We start from the raw sequence: 14,526 nt of genomic DNA on the forward strand, positions 1-14,526 counted from the left end.
CAGCCAACAAGTGTGGTTTAATCTTATTCCTGTGGCTCTGTCTGTAGCTTTGTGAGTCAGTAAGATCTGACTTGTAGGTGTTACTTTTATTTCAGGTGAAGCAGTGTTTTTTAAAGTTTCATTAGATTTATAGATTTAAATAACAATTGGAAACAGTAGTGATCATGTACATGTAGCAGCAGTGACAGGCAGAGCTTTCCCTGTGTTTGTACAGCGGAGGGATGTAGGTTAGCAGAGCGAGAGAGGTACTGGCATCCCACCGGCTGCCTGGACAGAGGGGGCATTCTTCTCCTCAGATCCCACTGGTCGTCTCCTACAGGCCACAGTTTGTCAGCTAATCTGCCCTACGTTTACTGAGGAAATGTTCACTTAGTGCAGGAAGTCTGAGGTTTCCCCACCTACGTTTGATTTCAGACGTTACCCAAATAACACCAGGGTTGTAAGTCAGGTCAGAACAACATAGGTGGGAACTAAACTCACAGGGGACCTTCAGTCTCAGATAACCAGTAAGTGATGTATACACAGTATATAAATTTATAATCCCCTGTTATTTCTGATGCATAATCTTATACTTGATAGATTAATGATCTGGCATGAGTAATATGTGATTTCATCTTATGATTATACAACTAAAATGATGATGAAAAAACAATGATGTTAATGATCAAGCATTTATTATATTTCTTTGTTTTAGATTGCATATATTAACAAAGAAGACATTCAATTAAAAACTTTCTTTTCCTCCAGAATTAATATTATGCACAAAATGAAAAAGATACAGGAAAAATATATAATATTTAATGAAATCCTGTTGACTTTCACTGTGGTATTATGGTTTATATGCATACAAAATAGTGACGCTACTGTGTTTTTTGAAATGATTAAGAGCAAACACTGACTGTGACACAAAAATTTGTGAGTTTTTATGAATAAACCAGAGGTCCCTGCACTTTAATCTGTTTGCTTAAGACTAGTCAGTCTTATTCGGAAGTCTGTGTTCTCAATATAGTGGAGTGTTCATTGCCATTTTAGTACAAAAAGGACATCACAGGGATATCGCTACATATCATAGTGCACACCTAAGTTTACAATATTAGTACATAGAGTAGAATTAGGATATAATGCTCAGCTGTTCCTTCAAGGTTCCCATAACGATCGAGGGTTCTTTTGCAGTAGGTTTGAGCAGTTTCACTAATGTCCTGTGGGGGAACTAGAGCATGCGGTCACTGCTGTTTCTTCTTAGCCAGCTGGGCCAGCTCTCTGGCTTTCCTCCTTTTCAGCTTCTTCTTGAGGAAGAGCAAGTCAATGTAGACAATGTGATTTAACACCGTAGAGGCACAGAGGAGTCCGCCATGTAGAGCTCCTGCTATCCCACAGCTAAACACGTCTTGTCCTGGAACAGAGAGACACACGCTGTTCAGGCTGCTGGATGAGACAAAGCGATGTGCAGTCCTGATTTTTAACATTACATTCTATTTTTACCACTAGATTTTATATGTTTTACTGTTTTACTGTAGTAGCCTTCCTAGTTTAACACAAAAAGATAACACTAAAGCAGCTGCCACATTTAAAGAATCAGTCTTACTCCAAATTGCACCCTTTCACATACCTGATATGTAGAGGTTTTTGACGGGGGTGTCGCATCTGTTCCTTGCTATAGCCTCAGCCTGGAAACGGTCCAGGTTATGCTCAGCAGAGTACATAGATCCACGCTGGGCACCCAGATAGTGTATGTTGGTCAGAGGGGTTGCCACATCCTGGAAAACCAGCTGAAAAACAAGTAATGCAAATGTAGAAAGGCAGTTTACACTTAAAGTAAAATGATGGTGAGTAACCAATCCTACCTTGTCTTTGATTTTAGGGAACAGTGTACAGGCCCAGTTGAAGGCATTATTAGCAAATCTCATTTTGTAGTTGAAGTAATCATCCCCTCTTTTGCGCACAGTGGTGTCCTTCCATTCCTCAAACCATTCATAATTTACCATGATCAGTATTGTCATGCAAGACTTTCCTATGAAAGATGACACAAATGATCACATCTAATCCTGTTTGGACCCTCAGGTGCGACATTGTGTCACATCATATCTAAATACACATTAAGATGTTCCAGTTACAGGACATCCTTTGGGAGTTTGGTTGTACCTGGATGTCTTATTTTGGCTTCTGGATCTTTTGAAGATGGCATTGTGATAAACATCATGGGAATGTTATCTGGTGCTTCCTCTTTGCTCAGTGCAAAGTAGTCATCCATCCTGACAGAACATATGAAAATGTAAAATTTACATCAGCAACCAGCAGGCATATGGTATTTAAATACTGGAACTGAAACCTGATTGATCATCTACTCCATCTAGAGGATGAACTATGATTAGTTAGTGGAATAAATCACATAATATATTGTATATTTTGTTTATTTAAAGTTCACTGAAAATAAATCTAGCTACACAGTGTTTCTCTTTTGCAATAAGGTAAAATTTAATCAGAAATGTTTTAATGTTCATGGTATCAAGCCCACACGTTTGCAGTTTGCAGTTTTGCTGCTTATACACTAGCGCCCCCTTGCGATTCCTACAACTACATCCATGTTTAGTGGGATGAGTTTTCTGCATACTTACGACTTGTCCATGTCATTGTTTTTGAACATCCAGAAATTAGTGGACACGAGACCCAGCTCTTCATCAGTTCCATCAAAACCAGAAAAGACCAATAATGACCCTCTGGCATTTTTCATCATGTTCAGTCTATCCTGAATATCTGTAATATGAGAGAGAACATCACCTCTGTGGCATCTTTAGTGCCGTTATAATATATGTTTTGATATGCAGTATTTGAGGTAAAACATATTTTTTTAGTATTTACCTTGTTTAATTTGAATCTCAGGTGGAAGAAGTTTTTGGAAAGTGTTGAAGATGCCACAGTTAGAGATGACCACAGGTGCATGAATCTCCACTTCCTCTTTACCTTTTGTCACTTTCACACCTGTCACATGGCACAAGAATAAAGCCTTTATTGTGCCTCAACTTGTGAACATCTTGCCTTTAACGGGTGAAAAATAACTGAGCAGGGTTTACCATAAGCCTCTCCCTTCCCGTTAACCAGGATCTGAGAGACTGGGGCTCTGACCAGACATTGTCCTCCATATTTGTTAATAGTGCGGATGATGTGGAAGGCAATCTCACTGGCACCACCTTTAGGGTAGTAGGCACCTCTCTTGTAGTGTTGAATGAGGAGGGCATTGATCAAAATACTGGAGTCTTTTGGGGGAACGCCTAAATATAAACAAAGTAAGAGCTTAGTAATATAGTTTTTAAATACATGTTTCATTTCAAGCAATTCAAAGACAAATGTGACAACAAATGTGCTCGGATAATATTGGTAATAAAAACCAAATTTGTGTAGAGCATGTTTTACACTATAGGAACATTTTTGTGAACCCACCGTAGAAAAGATAAGAAAAGATCAGTTGGAGATCCTTGTTTCTGGTCAGGGTGTTTGCAAAATCTGTTGCACATGTGCCAGAAAGGCGGAAAACTGGGGACATGAGGTTTGCAATGCCTGACTTCAGCAGGAATAAAGGCAACCACTTAGGGATCAGCTTTAGAGTTGCCAGATAGTGTGTCTTCTTAGCTGACGTCTGTTGGAACATAGAGACAGTTTGAGTGGGATTTTAAATGTACAGTCTGCATTTTGAACAGATAGAACCAGCACCTTCATGATTTTGAAGAATGTCTTAATGGCCTCTGTGTCATTGGGGAACTGCTTCATCAGATGAGGTTCCATCTCAGTTTTACCCGACACGATGGTGTACTCATGTTTCTCATTGTCTGAGCCGATATAAATGGTGTCAAAGTGTTGATTTAGCTTCTGGAACTCCAGTTGTCCCTCGGAGATCTGGTCGAAGACGATACGCAAGAGACTGTTCTCGTGGAGCTGACCAATGTAGTGAAGCCCTGGAAAAGGAGGAGTGTGGAACAAGGTGCAAAGTTATGTTGTGACATTGGTGAAAGTACATTAGCACTAACGTCTAGTGTCTTTGACTGAGGCGTTAGTAGTAGTTATTAGAGTCCAGCAATAATAAGTTAATGAAGGAGCATCACTGTCCTTACCAACATCAAACTCAAAGCCTTTCTCTATGTAGGTGTGACAGCAGCCTCCTGCCTGGTCGTGTTGTTCCAGCAACAGGACTTTCTTCCCTGCTTTGGCCAATGTGGCTCCAACCGTCAGGCCCCCAATACCAGTACCGATAACAATGGCATCCAGGTCCTTTGGCACCTTGTCAAGACTAAAACCTGCCCAAACAGATGTAGAACTGATGTTAACACAGTAATATTTATTCTTCTAGTTTTAAAAAGTGTTTGTCTAAATGTGTTACATAGTACAGTCTGAAGGTTGCACTGCACAGCTCTCCTGTCATAAATACTGCTGGACTAATTGCTTTGTTTGCGCGTTCTTGCCGCAATAAATATTAAAGTGGTAACATTATTACCTGGTCATAATCTAATTTAGATAAAACACATGAAAAACAATTACCGTACTGCTAATCTATGTTACGATATAGCAAACAGATTAATTAGATTAAAGTAAGATTAAAAAATCACAGTGGATTAGTTGTATATATACTGTGCTATTACTATATTCTTTTATTCACAATTTGTTTACTTCTGACTTTTTTTTATATAGTCTCTGGATATATTTGAATTGGTATCAGTGGACTGCACTCAATACAATTTAGCGCAGTTTAAGGGTTTTAAAGTCAAACCCTGTGCGTCAGATATTGACCCAGAAGGGTAATATCTATGAGACACCACAGATGTTGACCAGGGATGGAAGGTTTTGACACAGTGTCAGTATTGGAGAGTCTCATGCTACAGTAGTTGTAGCTTTAAGAAACCCTATTTAGCTTTTAAAAGCAGTGTAGATGTTTAGTAAATGGTTTATTACTCATTCAGTTGTAAGCAGATATAAGGTCATTTTAAGGCTTTGTTAATTCATTAAGTTAGAGCAGTAGAAGTTCTCCTTTAAACAGAAATTAGGATGTGCTCTTTCTTTTTTGTGTATCCAACTACATCATACTGTATAAGCAACTTGAAAGGCTTGTGAATGTTAAAATTACGTTTTACCCAACAAATATAAGGATAAGGCTAACACCTGTTCGCTTAGCATAAAGACTAGAAACTCGGGGGAAGAAGGTCACTTCTAAGCTCACTAATTAACCAATTAATAGTTGGAAACAGAGGAACAAAACCCTCGCCTTTGTCGGTAACCTTTGGAATGACTGATAACCTTTAGATTACCACCTCAATGTGAACTCTAGATATGTGCACAATTCAACGTTTTGTGTTTAATTATAGAAATAGGTGAATTTCCTATATTATCCCTGTAGATATCTTTCTCAGTGCAAAGGTAAGGGAAATCTGCCCTGCAGCACCTGAACGCTCACCAATTAACATGTTGTTTGTTTAATTTGTATAAAAACTGAAGGATAATAAACCATTTATCTGTTTTATTAAATCAGCTGGTAGAAAATAAGCTTCTTTAGCATATCATTGCTTCACATTGACAATTACTTATGATGTTGATAATTACCTTGCTTAAGGACTTTGTCCCGCACCTTCTGATCGAACACACGAGGTCCAGGGGGTCTCACAGACTCTATGGAGAAAGGGCTTCGTTTTCCAAACAGGTACCAGTATGTGCCACCAGCCCATATAATCAACCAGACCAGGACAATCAAGAGCCACATTGTGGAGAGGATTGAGTTACTGAGTGAGCACGGCTCTCCTCAGAGAGCTGCTTTTATTATGTATTAAGTACCAAAGGTCTGGAGAAGTTGTGCGTATGTCATGGTTTTCATGTTATGACAAGCAGTAAAGATAAATAGGTGAAACACCCAGTTTTCTTGTGATAAAACACAAATCACAGTATCTGTGTGCCAGCTGGCGTGCAGTTATGCAGACACTGTCAGAGGATATTTTACATCTACTGTAGTGTTAGAATAGTCTATTTGTTCTTATATATCATTTAAAACATGATCAGAATTGACAAGATCCTAAAACTTCATAAAATAAATATAATTAAACAAATAAGTCAAAAAATTACACTTGATTGGTGTTTATGGTGGAAATTTATTTAAATAGTGGAGCTCGGGGATGTTGATGAGCTTGAGCTGCCTGCTTCAGGCCAATCGACATTTCTGTTGGATTATGGTCAAAACTTCTTATTCACTCGTTCTAAATTTTTCACTTCTACGAACCAAAGGTGTGAAGATACAGATTTCTCTTCTTTAAATAGGTATAAGGCCCCTTCAAATTACTTTTCTCCTAAATATGTTGCATCACATTGTTTGTGTTCCCTTTATCTAGTTTCATGAGCTGAAGATCTGATCATGTTTTATTATATGTTATATGTATATGATATGTAAAACTCTTAATATTCCAAGCTCAACTGTAAATATAGATACTTGAAGTATGTTTGAGTTTGCAGTAATTTCCCTATATTTCACTTGTGTAAAAAATATTCTTACAGCTATATGAGACTTTTTATGATTTTTTTTAATGATTTTAAAATTTAATACAAAGTTTATGTGCCTGTGTAGATGTCTACAACTCACACTAAACCAATTACTTTATCTCCTGTTTGTAGTATGAATTTTCAGTCATTCCAAAGATCTTATAGGAAACCTACATAGATTAAATTTATCAACAATAGTTTTTATCAGATAAGGCAATTAAGATAGAGAATACACTGTGGGCAAGAGATCCTAGATTTCATCCGTACTGTATCTAGTTTTATGTCTTTACAACAGTGCAACTGAGTTTCAACATTAGAACTGATAAAGACAGAGTTGGTGTCCTTGGGCATTAAGGAATAAATGTAACATTTCACTTTGTTAAATCAATAATAAATTGTATAGACACAATGTGTTCCTTCTAAAAGAGGATCATATATGTATTTAATATGATCTGTGCCATAGTTTTCTCACCTTTTGGTTTCACTTAATTCATGCATGGACTTTTAACTTAAGCTGTAGATTCATTTACAGCCACATATAACAAGCTGTTTACGTTGGGCCTTTTGGATATGAAATTCAGCCAAAAAAGGTAAATTATAAGAGCTTAAAACTTTGAACAGAGCTTATGGAATATAAAGACTCAATACAGTTGGTGTCATTGATTATAACTTGACTGATGACTGTCTGACAAGATAAAGCTGGTCACATTAAGCCTGAGCTTTTTAATACTCTTAACACAGTTCAGAGATGTTGATGGGCTTCCTTGCATCAACTGTCTATTTCAGGACCTTCCACAACATTAACCTATGCTGATAACTTTGATTGACTGATTGATTGATTGATTTATCCACCCATCCATTATCCTAACCACTCGCAGGATTTGATCCCAGCTGTCAGTGGGCGAGAGGTGGGGCACACCTTGGAGAGGTCGCCAGTCTTTCACAGGGCTGACATGTTGTTATGTTGGACCCTGTAGATATGAAAATTAGCCAAAAATGTACATTACTTTAGTTCAGATTAAAAATAACATTTATAGTTTTATCAGTAGTTGATCAAAAAGTAATTTTATATTATTTATTGCTGTAGAATCTCAAAATGGAAATGGAAATCAAGTTTATGTACTTTCATATGTTATCTGTTCTCACCAACGTCCTTTGCCCTTTAAGTGAAGCAGGTAGCTCAGAGTTCAGAGGTTGTTTTGGCCATATCTGTAAAGCCAAGCTGAAACTTCAACACTAAAGTAACACAGGCTGTAGATATCCCACCAAAGTCCTTTAAATGATAAGTTACTGTATGTACATTAGCTCACTATATTGTTGGACACAGATAAAGCTGTGCAAAGCACTGATACTGAATGTGCTGCCTAGAGTCACTGGACTGAAAAATTAGTTTGTGCATTTTTGTCCTCTGAGAAATGAAACCTGCACAATAAAACAACACAAAAAACAACCAGCAAATGATGATTACATTACGCTAATTGGATGCAGAGCTCAAAATGGAAGCTTGGTGGACGAAGCTGCTGGAATAAGCTTAAAGACTTTGAAGCAGCTCGTTGTCGGCATGTCTGTGTGACTGACTTTGCTGCAGCAAAGAAATCCTATTAAGAATTAGACTAAGCAATAGCTGTATGACTCCTGTTGTTTTGCCCTGGTTCAGACAGTAACGCAGGGGAAAGTAATATTGACCGAATATGTGTAGCTGACCCTATCAAATATTAACTATTATCAGAAAAGCTAGATCCAAATGTGAGAAGAAGGCAATATAAATTACTACCTAATACTACTAATCTACATCAGTAATCACAAACAGGCCAGGTTAAAGCTTTGTACAACTATTTGCATTTAATTAGAAAGTGACCAACATTTTTATATCAACAGGTACATACAGTATTCCAGTGATGGTAAGGAGCTCTTTATCCTAGTTACATTACAGATCTTAGTTTCTTACTACTGTACATTTTATCCACAAGAATTCTACAGGAATATATCAGCAATGTAACTGCCTCTCATAAAAAATAGTGCCACATCCGTGGATCTCTGTGTGCTATGTTATTATGCAGCCTCCCTTGTCACCCTTGTAGGGGTTCTTGTCATCTGGAACGCCCTTAATCAGTGGATCATTTGGTAGCAGCCCCTCAACAAAATTAACCGTGTCTGTACAGTTTGCAGCCACCTGCATTTCAAAAGAAAAGAATTCATTAAGCATTTATCTCCTCTAATAGTGTCCACATACGTATTCAAGTGGTTTAGTATCTAATATAATGTTAAAAACCAAGAGATACTGCATTTACTTACTGGTGTCCTAGGTGTGCTAACTTCTTTCTTCAACTGGTCCAGCTCCATTTTCAAGATTTCCTTATCTGACATATCCCGAGCCATCTTGGCTGCAAGAGGAAATCATTGTCTCAAAAGTTGTTAAAATGTCCAACGAGTTGATTTAGGTTATTCTAATATAAATATTTCTGTTTCTAAACAGACACATATTACATATCTCAATCATCAGTCTTTACCTGTTGAATGGCGGGATACCCCACAAACTGAGAAATGAGTTGGCTCCTAAGAGCTCGTTGACTGTGTGTCTTTCCTCAAGTCCAGTTGCGTCTTCACACTGACTGACTTGTACTGTCCCACTGCTCTTCATCCCAGCTGATCCCTGCTGGGGTGGCTTTTGGAAGAGATCGGCACAGGATTGCTCCTGATGTCACCAATCCCCCGTGATGAGATTAAACAATCAGGAGCAGTAACCTCTGAACAGGAAGGAGGAAGAGACGAGTAAACAGATCTTTATAGATCATGCAGATGCCATGGTGGAGAAAGTGAGACACTGAAATAGAGACGATAGGTGTGCAAACATCACCTCTTATAAGTGTAAACTGTGGTAAACATAGCAAAATATAAGATGTGGTCTATTTATTAAAATAATGTGGCATTAGTAGATAATCAAATCAACCATTTGTAGTGTCCTGGCTTTGCAAATATGACTTAATAAGTATAAAGAGAACAAAGAATCATACTCTTAGGGGGGTATATATAGATACAAATTGTCTTTTTATGCATCATATGCACAAACCCTTGTGCCAAGACGAAGTAAGCCAGATCAGATTTAACCTTGAAGTCTATCCAATCAGATGCTTTTAGTGTTTGAACATCATTCTAATAAACAAAGTGTGGACTGACTGAATAAATTAAAAGAAAAAGAGAAAGATGGACATATTTAGTGTAGTAAAATAGCATTAGTTATGCATCAAACATTTTCCAAGTTAGTTTTCATCTCTTCTCTGAGTGGGTTTTATTTCAGAATCCAAAAAGGTGCAGAAGGGGTGAATAGAAGACTTTGAATCTCACAAACAGTAGGTGTACATGGTTGTAAAGTGCACCCCACCCCTTACCACCATAACCAGAGACAGCTCCTGAGAAAATAAAGCTTTCATCCATTGAAACTTGTGTTTGCTAAAGTAAAAGCTGTGTTGTTTTCTTGTTAGTCCACCTCTACTCTGGGCCCATCACCTCCACCTGACATTTCATTTGAGTCTTGACAAGCTACTGATCCTGGGCTAAACCTTCACCGGGACTCACACTAAGCCATTTTTCAGGATCTGGGTCAGTCTCATCTATTCAAGATTAACCTCAGAAACATCACTGTGGATTAACAGCAGCACGGAGACGCTCCTGGTCATTATGAATGCCTGGTGCGTCACTGAACACGTGATGAAAACGTCTCCTCCCCGTCCTTCTATCCTGTTTTACTTCTACTCTTTGAATCACTTTCATTCTTATTAGACTTAAATTACATTTTGGCAATTGGCAAAAAATTGAGGATCATTCTAAGGATTATTTTAATTAGTTCTTAAATTATTAATTAATCAGTGGACAGAATATAATTTTTTTTTTCTTATATTATGTGTTTGTGTCATGCTTTATTTCTTACCTTACAGTGCAGTATAATGGTCTCATGATGGTTTTACTGACATACTGGCATGCTTTTAGATATTTAAATAACTTTAAACATTTCTAATTTGTATATTTATATTGTTTATTTTATGATTATTTTGTAATATCTGTCCAGGACTTGTACTCTATGTTTGAATGACTACTATTAGATTAGACACAGGTCCTTAATTCACGTTTTTTTCACAGAAGACTATATTTAAACCTCTGCTCTTTTGAAAATCAAGATCAGACACACCTTTAATCATTTCTACTTTTCCTATGATCTACTTTCTCCTGTAGATGGCCCTGTTCAACTTCTCTGCGACTTCGACTAGGTAAGTCCAGCCCACTTCAATCTGTCAGCCAATAGGATGGCGTCTCTGCGCTGACAGACACTTTTTTCAAAATAAGAGCTTTACAGGTAGAGTTGGAATATAACTCGCTTTATCTACAGTGTGTAGAAAGAGGACATACTTTTATTTTGATATGTGCAGGTATTGTGGCCGGAAGTCCATTGAACGTAACTGCTAGTGTATTTGGCAGAGAGGTGAGCAGCAGCCATGGCAGCTCCTAGTAGAAAGCAGATGTTGAGGTTTCTGAGCCAGTTGGGAGCGTTTATTTTGACCCGATTTGGATTTTGGAACTGCTTTAGTATGCTGATGCTGTTCGCTGAACGAGCAGATTCAAAAAGGTGAGGAAAGTGAATGAAAAGCTCTCTAAAGTAGCTAGCGTTAGCTGTCTAGCTAACGGAAATGTCACGTTGGCTAACTAACATTAAAGTTATCGTCGAGTCTGTGCAAATAAGTTCGCTTTTAAAATAAGTCGGTAGCTAAAACTGCAACAGCTGTACACAATTGTTGTACAGCTGTGTATTTATTTAAATGCCTTGGCTAGTTTAAAGGGTAGGTGTTTCAATACTTTGACCATACCTCAGGTAAAAGGGTTGCAGCCATATGGAGTTGTTTAAATTAAGATGGAAAGTGTTATTTTACTTAGTCTGTAATTTTCAGCCTGACGGGGACAGTCTGTAATTCTTATAGTTATCGTGGTTTCTGTGGTGGGTTGGTCTTACTTAAAACCACCACACCCTCCGTTTGATCCTATAGCAGCTTTAAGGAAAACGTGCATCCTTTATTACACCTGCGTACCTCTCCTACTATGGCATTTTTTATTCTTTCAGTCCAAATATTATTATAGAAAGCAATTTATTTTATCCCAATTAACCTAGTTGGATTTACTTTGCTCAGTACTTGATTAACTCTTTTTTTTTTTTTAGGTTGTTTGTTGGAGCTGGTGAATTCCAGCGCAGATCGTATTGTACAAAATATGAGAAAAACATACAATATATCATAGAATATGATATATATATGATTCATATATATATGATTCTTCTTTGAACTTTTTTTATTGTCATCTTCAGGAAGCCAGACATCCATGTACCGTACCTGTATGTGGACATGGGAGCTGCAGTGCTCTGTGCCAGCTTCATGTCATTTGGCGTAAAGAGGAGATGGTTTGCAATGGCAGCTGCCATACAAGTGGCACTTAGCACTTATGCGTCATACATTGGAGAACAGGTGCACTACGGGGACTGGCTTAGGGTGAGTCATTTCTACGGTTTGTTTGATTTACATGATTTACCTATGTTATTAGTGTGCTTCAGAGTCAGACAGCTCCACTACATCCCTTTGCAAAAACAAATATGTGTGTCAATAGGTGATTTTAATGGCTGTAAATTTTTTTTGTTAACCTTCCCAACACGGAGGTAGCAGAAGAAGTAGAACAAATATTACGTAAAAAAATGGCTGGTACTAATAACGTTAAACCATAAATATGTAAAAGTACAATTTACAACAAAAAGTAAAAATGTAAAGACATATTTACTTGTTTTTATTTCATCATTCTGGTTGAAATTGGCTTGTATCAGTGTGGAAAATATAGATGAAGACTTTCAGTCATCCTGGTGAAGTTATATTTAATCGGTCATCCAAATATATCCGCCAGGGTTTTAAATGAATGTTAATAAAAAGCAGTTTTCACACACAAATAGGAAAAGGTAACTGACCCTGCTACCAGCCTGGAAGTAGCTTTACATCGTTTTATCAGACATTTGTGTAAGATTATAAAAGGTCTTTCACAGTTTGGATTTTGTTGCTCTGCAGGTCCGAATGTATTCCAGAGCTCTCGCTATCATCGGAGGCTTTCTGGTTCTGGCCAGTGGGGCAGGAGAAGTGTACAGACAGAAACCCCGCAGTAGGTCCCTGCAGTCTACTGGACAGGTTTTCCTGGGAGTCTATCTCATCTGCATGGTAAGACCCACGTCAGCTTTATAGATTATTTATTCAAGATTCAAACGATTAAAAGAAAACTTAATTAATCCCAGAGGGAAATTTTTTAATATATTAGGCGCAGCTTAAGTAACCAAAGTAAGATAATTAAGGATTAAATGAACAAAAACACAGAAGTTACATAATATTTTTATTAACTGACCTAAACTCTTCCAGCTTCTTATATTTAGATGATAATTCTCTGTTTTGTCATTGGAAAAAAAAAAATTACTTATTAATTACTAATGTTTATATGCACAAAAGACATGACACACAAAACAAACAAGTTTAGAAAGATATTTAACTAACTAGGAATAACGCATAAAAAAAATAGAAATTGATTGATGAAGATCAAGAGAATTTGTTGTATCTCTTGACTAAAGAAGAAAAGTAAAGACTTGTTATTGCCACATACAAAATAGCTACTTAAAGTCAATAAGTACAAACCAGGTCATTAGCCTTAACAAATTATATCAATTTTACCTGTTCAACAGTTACACCTGTACAAGCCTAAGTCTGTTTTAGTGTCATTCTAAATGTTGCAGTACCACTTCCCCCCACCAGGTGTACTCCCTCCAGCACAGTAAAGAGGACCGTCAGGCCTATCTGAACCATATTATTGGAGGAGAAATCACACTGATGCTGCTCGAGGTGCTGTTTGGGGTGCTGGCCCTGGCCTTCCTCTCTGGCTACTACATCCGCCTGGCGGCCCAGATCCTAGCCACCGTCCTCCCTCTGGTGATCCTGCTCATTGACGGCAACCTGGGCTACTGGCACGACACACGCAAGGTGGAGTTCTGGAACCAGATGAAGCTGATAGGACATAACATAGGCATCTTCGGCGCTGTGCTGATCCTGGCCACTGATGGTTGAACCCTCCTGCTCTCTCTCAAGAGGACTTTCACAGATGCAGGTGTCTGCACAGGTTCAGGTTGTTGGCCTTTATGCCACCGCTGTCGTCGCTTGGTGACCTCTCAGGATTCATACACTCCAAGTTAAGACGGTTGGATTGTAAGCCAGGCTGATTGTCTTTGCCTACCAGTTGGTAACTTTACTTTTGTAAGAAACCCCCAATCTAATAATTTATTTGGATGGATTTGATGTTTACATTTAGTCTGGTATGCTCTGAAATATGACACCAAGTATTGTGTATATACTGGGAAGATGGTTTGACTTTTTACAGTTTATAGTTGAAGTATTCTATAAATAAAGGGAATTTTTAAATTTAACTTATGCGGTATTGCTTACAAAATGGGAAGGCTGCAGTTTAGACTTACCTTTAGATAATAAACACTATTTGCTGCATTGCTTTTACTTTGTGCATTCAAATTAATTGTTTTTATGTTTTTCAATAAATTCAATAAGCACTGTTTTTGTATCTTCTGTGTAAATATTGTTCATTTTATATTAAACAAGTTTGAGTTATTTTACTGAACTTGTAGTTAAGTTGCAGTACTGTCTCAGTTTTCTATCAGTTGCAAGTGATGAAAAGCAGTTATGTAACCAATGCCTATGGACTGAGTTGAATCTATTACAGTGGGATGTACTTAAATATAATATAAAATGTATATTTAACGTTTCCTGATCTTTTATTTGTATAAACGTTATGTGCTTTTGAAAAGGAATTTGAGTCAAAGTATAAAGTTGACATACTTATATCTATGTATTATCATTAAATACTTATTACTAGTTTATTAAACCAGGCTGAAACTAATTATTTAATGCAACAGTGCTATAAATTGTCGCTTTGTGAAGGTTT

At 37.5% G+C, this 14,526-nt stretch overlaps 3 protein-coding genes across 4 annotated transcripts; 1 reads left to right on the forward strand and 2 right to left on the reverse strand.

The window, feature by feature from the left end:
• Nucleotides 1-1,223: 1,223 nt before the first annotated feature.
• Nucleotides 1,224-5,752, reverse strand: si:ch1073-13h15.3 (inactive all-trans-retinol 13,14-reductase). Its single transcript, XM_026350503.1, has 11 exons — nucleotides 5,587-5,752; nucleotides 4,107-4,289; nucleotides 3,709-3,950; nucleotides 3,439-3,634; nucleotides 3,072-3,269; nucleotides 2,860-2,979; nucleotides 2,616-2,754; nucleotides 2,143-2,252; nucleotides 1,845-2,011; nucleotides 1,610-1,769; nucleotides 1,224-1,393 (listed from the first exon to the last, which is right to left on the reverse strand). Exons 1-11 carry the CDS (start codon nucleotides 5,741-5,743, stop codon nucleotides 1,224-1,226), a joined length of 1,842 nt encoding a protein of 613 aa, XP_026206288.1. The 5' UTR covers nucleotides 5,744-5,752.
• Nucleotides 5,753-8,554: 2,802 nt separating this feature from the next.
• Nucleotides 8,555-8,889, reverse strand: gngt2b (guanine nucleotide binding protein (G protein), gamma transducing activity polypeptide 2b). Of its 2 annotated transcripts, none has more exons than XM_026350506.1 (2): nucleotides 8,806-8,889; nucleotides 8,555-8,683 (listed from the first exon to the last, which is right to left on the reverse strand). In XM_026350506.1, the coding sequence occupies exons 1-2, from the start codon at nucleotides 8,887-8,889 to the stop codon at nucleotides 8,555-8,557; spliced, it is 213 nt and encodes a 70-aa protein (XP_026206291.1). The 2 variants fall into 2 exon arrangements, with proteins under 2 accessions (XP_026206291.1, XP_026206292.1); XM_026350507.1 differs by having other exon boundaries at nucleotides 8,555-8,664; nucleotides 8,793-8,889.
• A 2,053-nt stretch (nucleotides 8,890-10,942) lies between these two features.
• On the forward strand, nucleotides 10,943-14,429 carry tmem101 (transmembrane protein 101). The gene is made up of 4 exons (XM_026350505.1): nucleotides 10,943-11,131; nucleotides 11,861-12,041; nucleotides 12,603-12,749; nucleotides 13,332-14,429. The coding sequence occupies exons 1-4, from the start codon at nucleotides 11,001-11,003 to the stop codon at nucleotides 13,638-13,640; spliced, it is 768 nt and encodes a 255-aa protein (XP_026206290.1). The 5' UTR covers nucleotides 10,943-11,000; the 3' UTR covers nucleotides 13,641-14,429.
• The last annotated feature ends 97 nt before the right edge of the window (nucleotides 14,430-14,526 follow it).

This window comes from Anabas testudineus, chromosome 19 (genome assembly GCF_900324465.2).
Source record: "Anabas testudineus chromosome 19, fAnaTes1.2, whole genome shotgun sequence".
In the NCBI taxonomy this organism is placed as follows: Eukaryota; Metazoa; Chordata; class Actinopteri; order Anabantiformes; family Anabantidae; genus Anabas; species Anabas testudineus.

Excerpts from the sequence above, each read along its gene's own strand:
- gngt2b (XM_026350506.1), bottom strand. The coding sequence starts at position 8,889 with ATGGCTCGGGATATGTCAGATAAGGAAATCTTGAAAATGGAGCTGGAC. Across the intron at positions 8,684-8,805 it reads TTAGCACACCTAGGACACCA|GTGGCTGCAAACTGTACAGA; the intron begins GTAAGTAAATGC and ends TTTGAAATGCAG.
- tmem101 (XM_026350505.1), top strand. The coding sequence starts at position 11,001 with ATGGCAGCTCCTAGTAGAAAGCAGATGTTGAGGTTTCTGAGCCAGTTG. Across the intron at positions 11,132-11,860 it reads GAACGAGCAGATTCAAAAAG|GAAGCCAGACATCCATGTAC; the intron begins GTGAGGAAAGTG and ends TGTCATCTTCAG. Across the intron at positions 12,750-13,331 it reads GAGTCTATCTCATCTGCATG|GTGTACTCCCTCCAGCACAG; the intron begins GTAAGACCCACG and ends TCCCCCCACCAG.
- si:ch1073-13h15.3 (XM_026350503.1), bottom strand. The coding sequence starts at position 5,743 with ATGTGGCTCTTGATTGTCCTGGTCTGGTTGATTATATGGGCTGGTGGC. Across the intron at positions 3,635-3,708 it reads CATTCTTCAAAATCATGAAG|ACGTCAGCTAAGAAGACACA; the intron begins GTGCTGGTTCTA and ends ATGTTCCAACAG. Across the intron at positions 2,980-3,071 it reads CGGGAAGGGAGAGGCTTATG|GTGTGAAAGTGACAAAAGGT; the intron begins GTAAACCCTGCT and ends GCCATGTGACAG.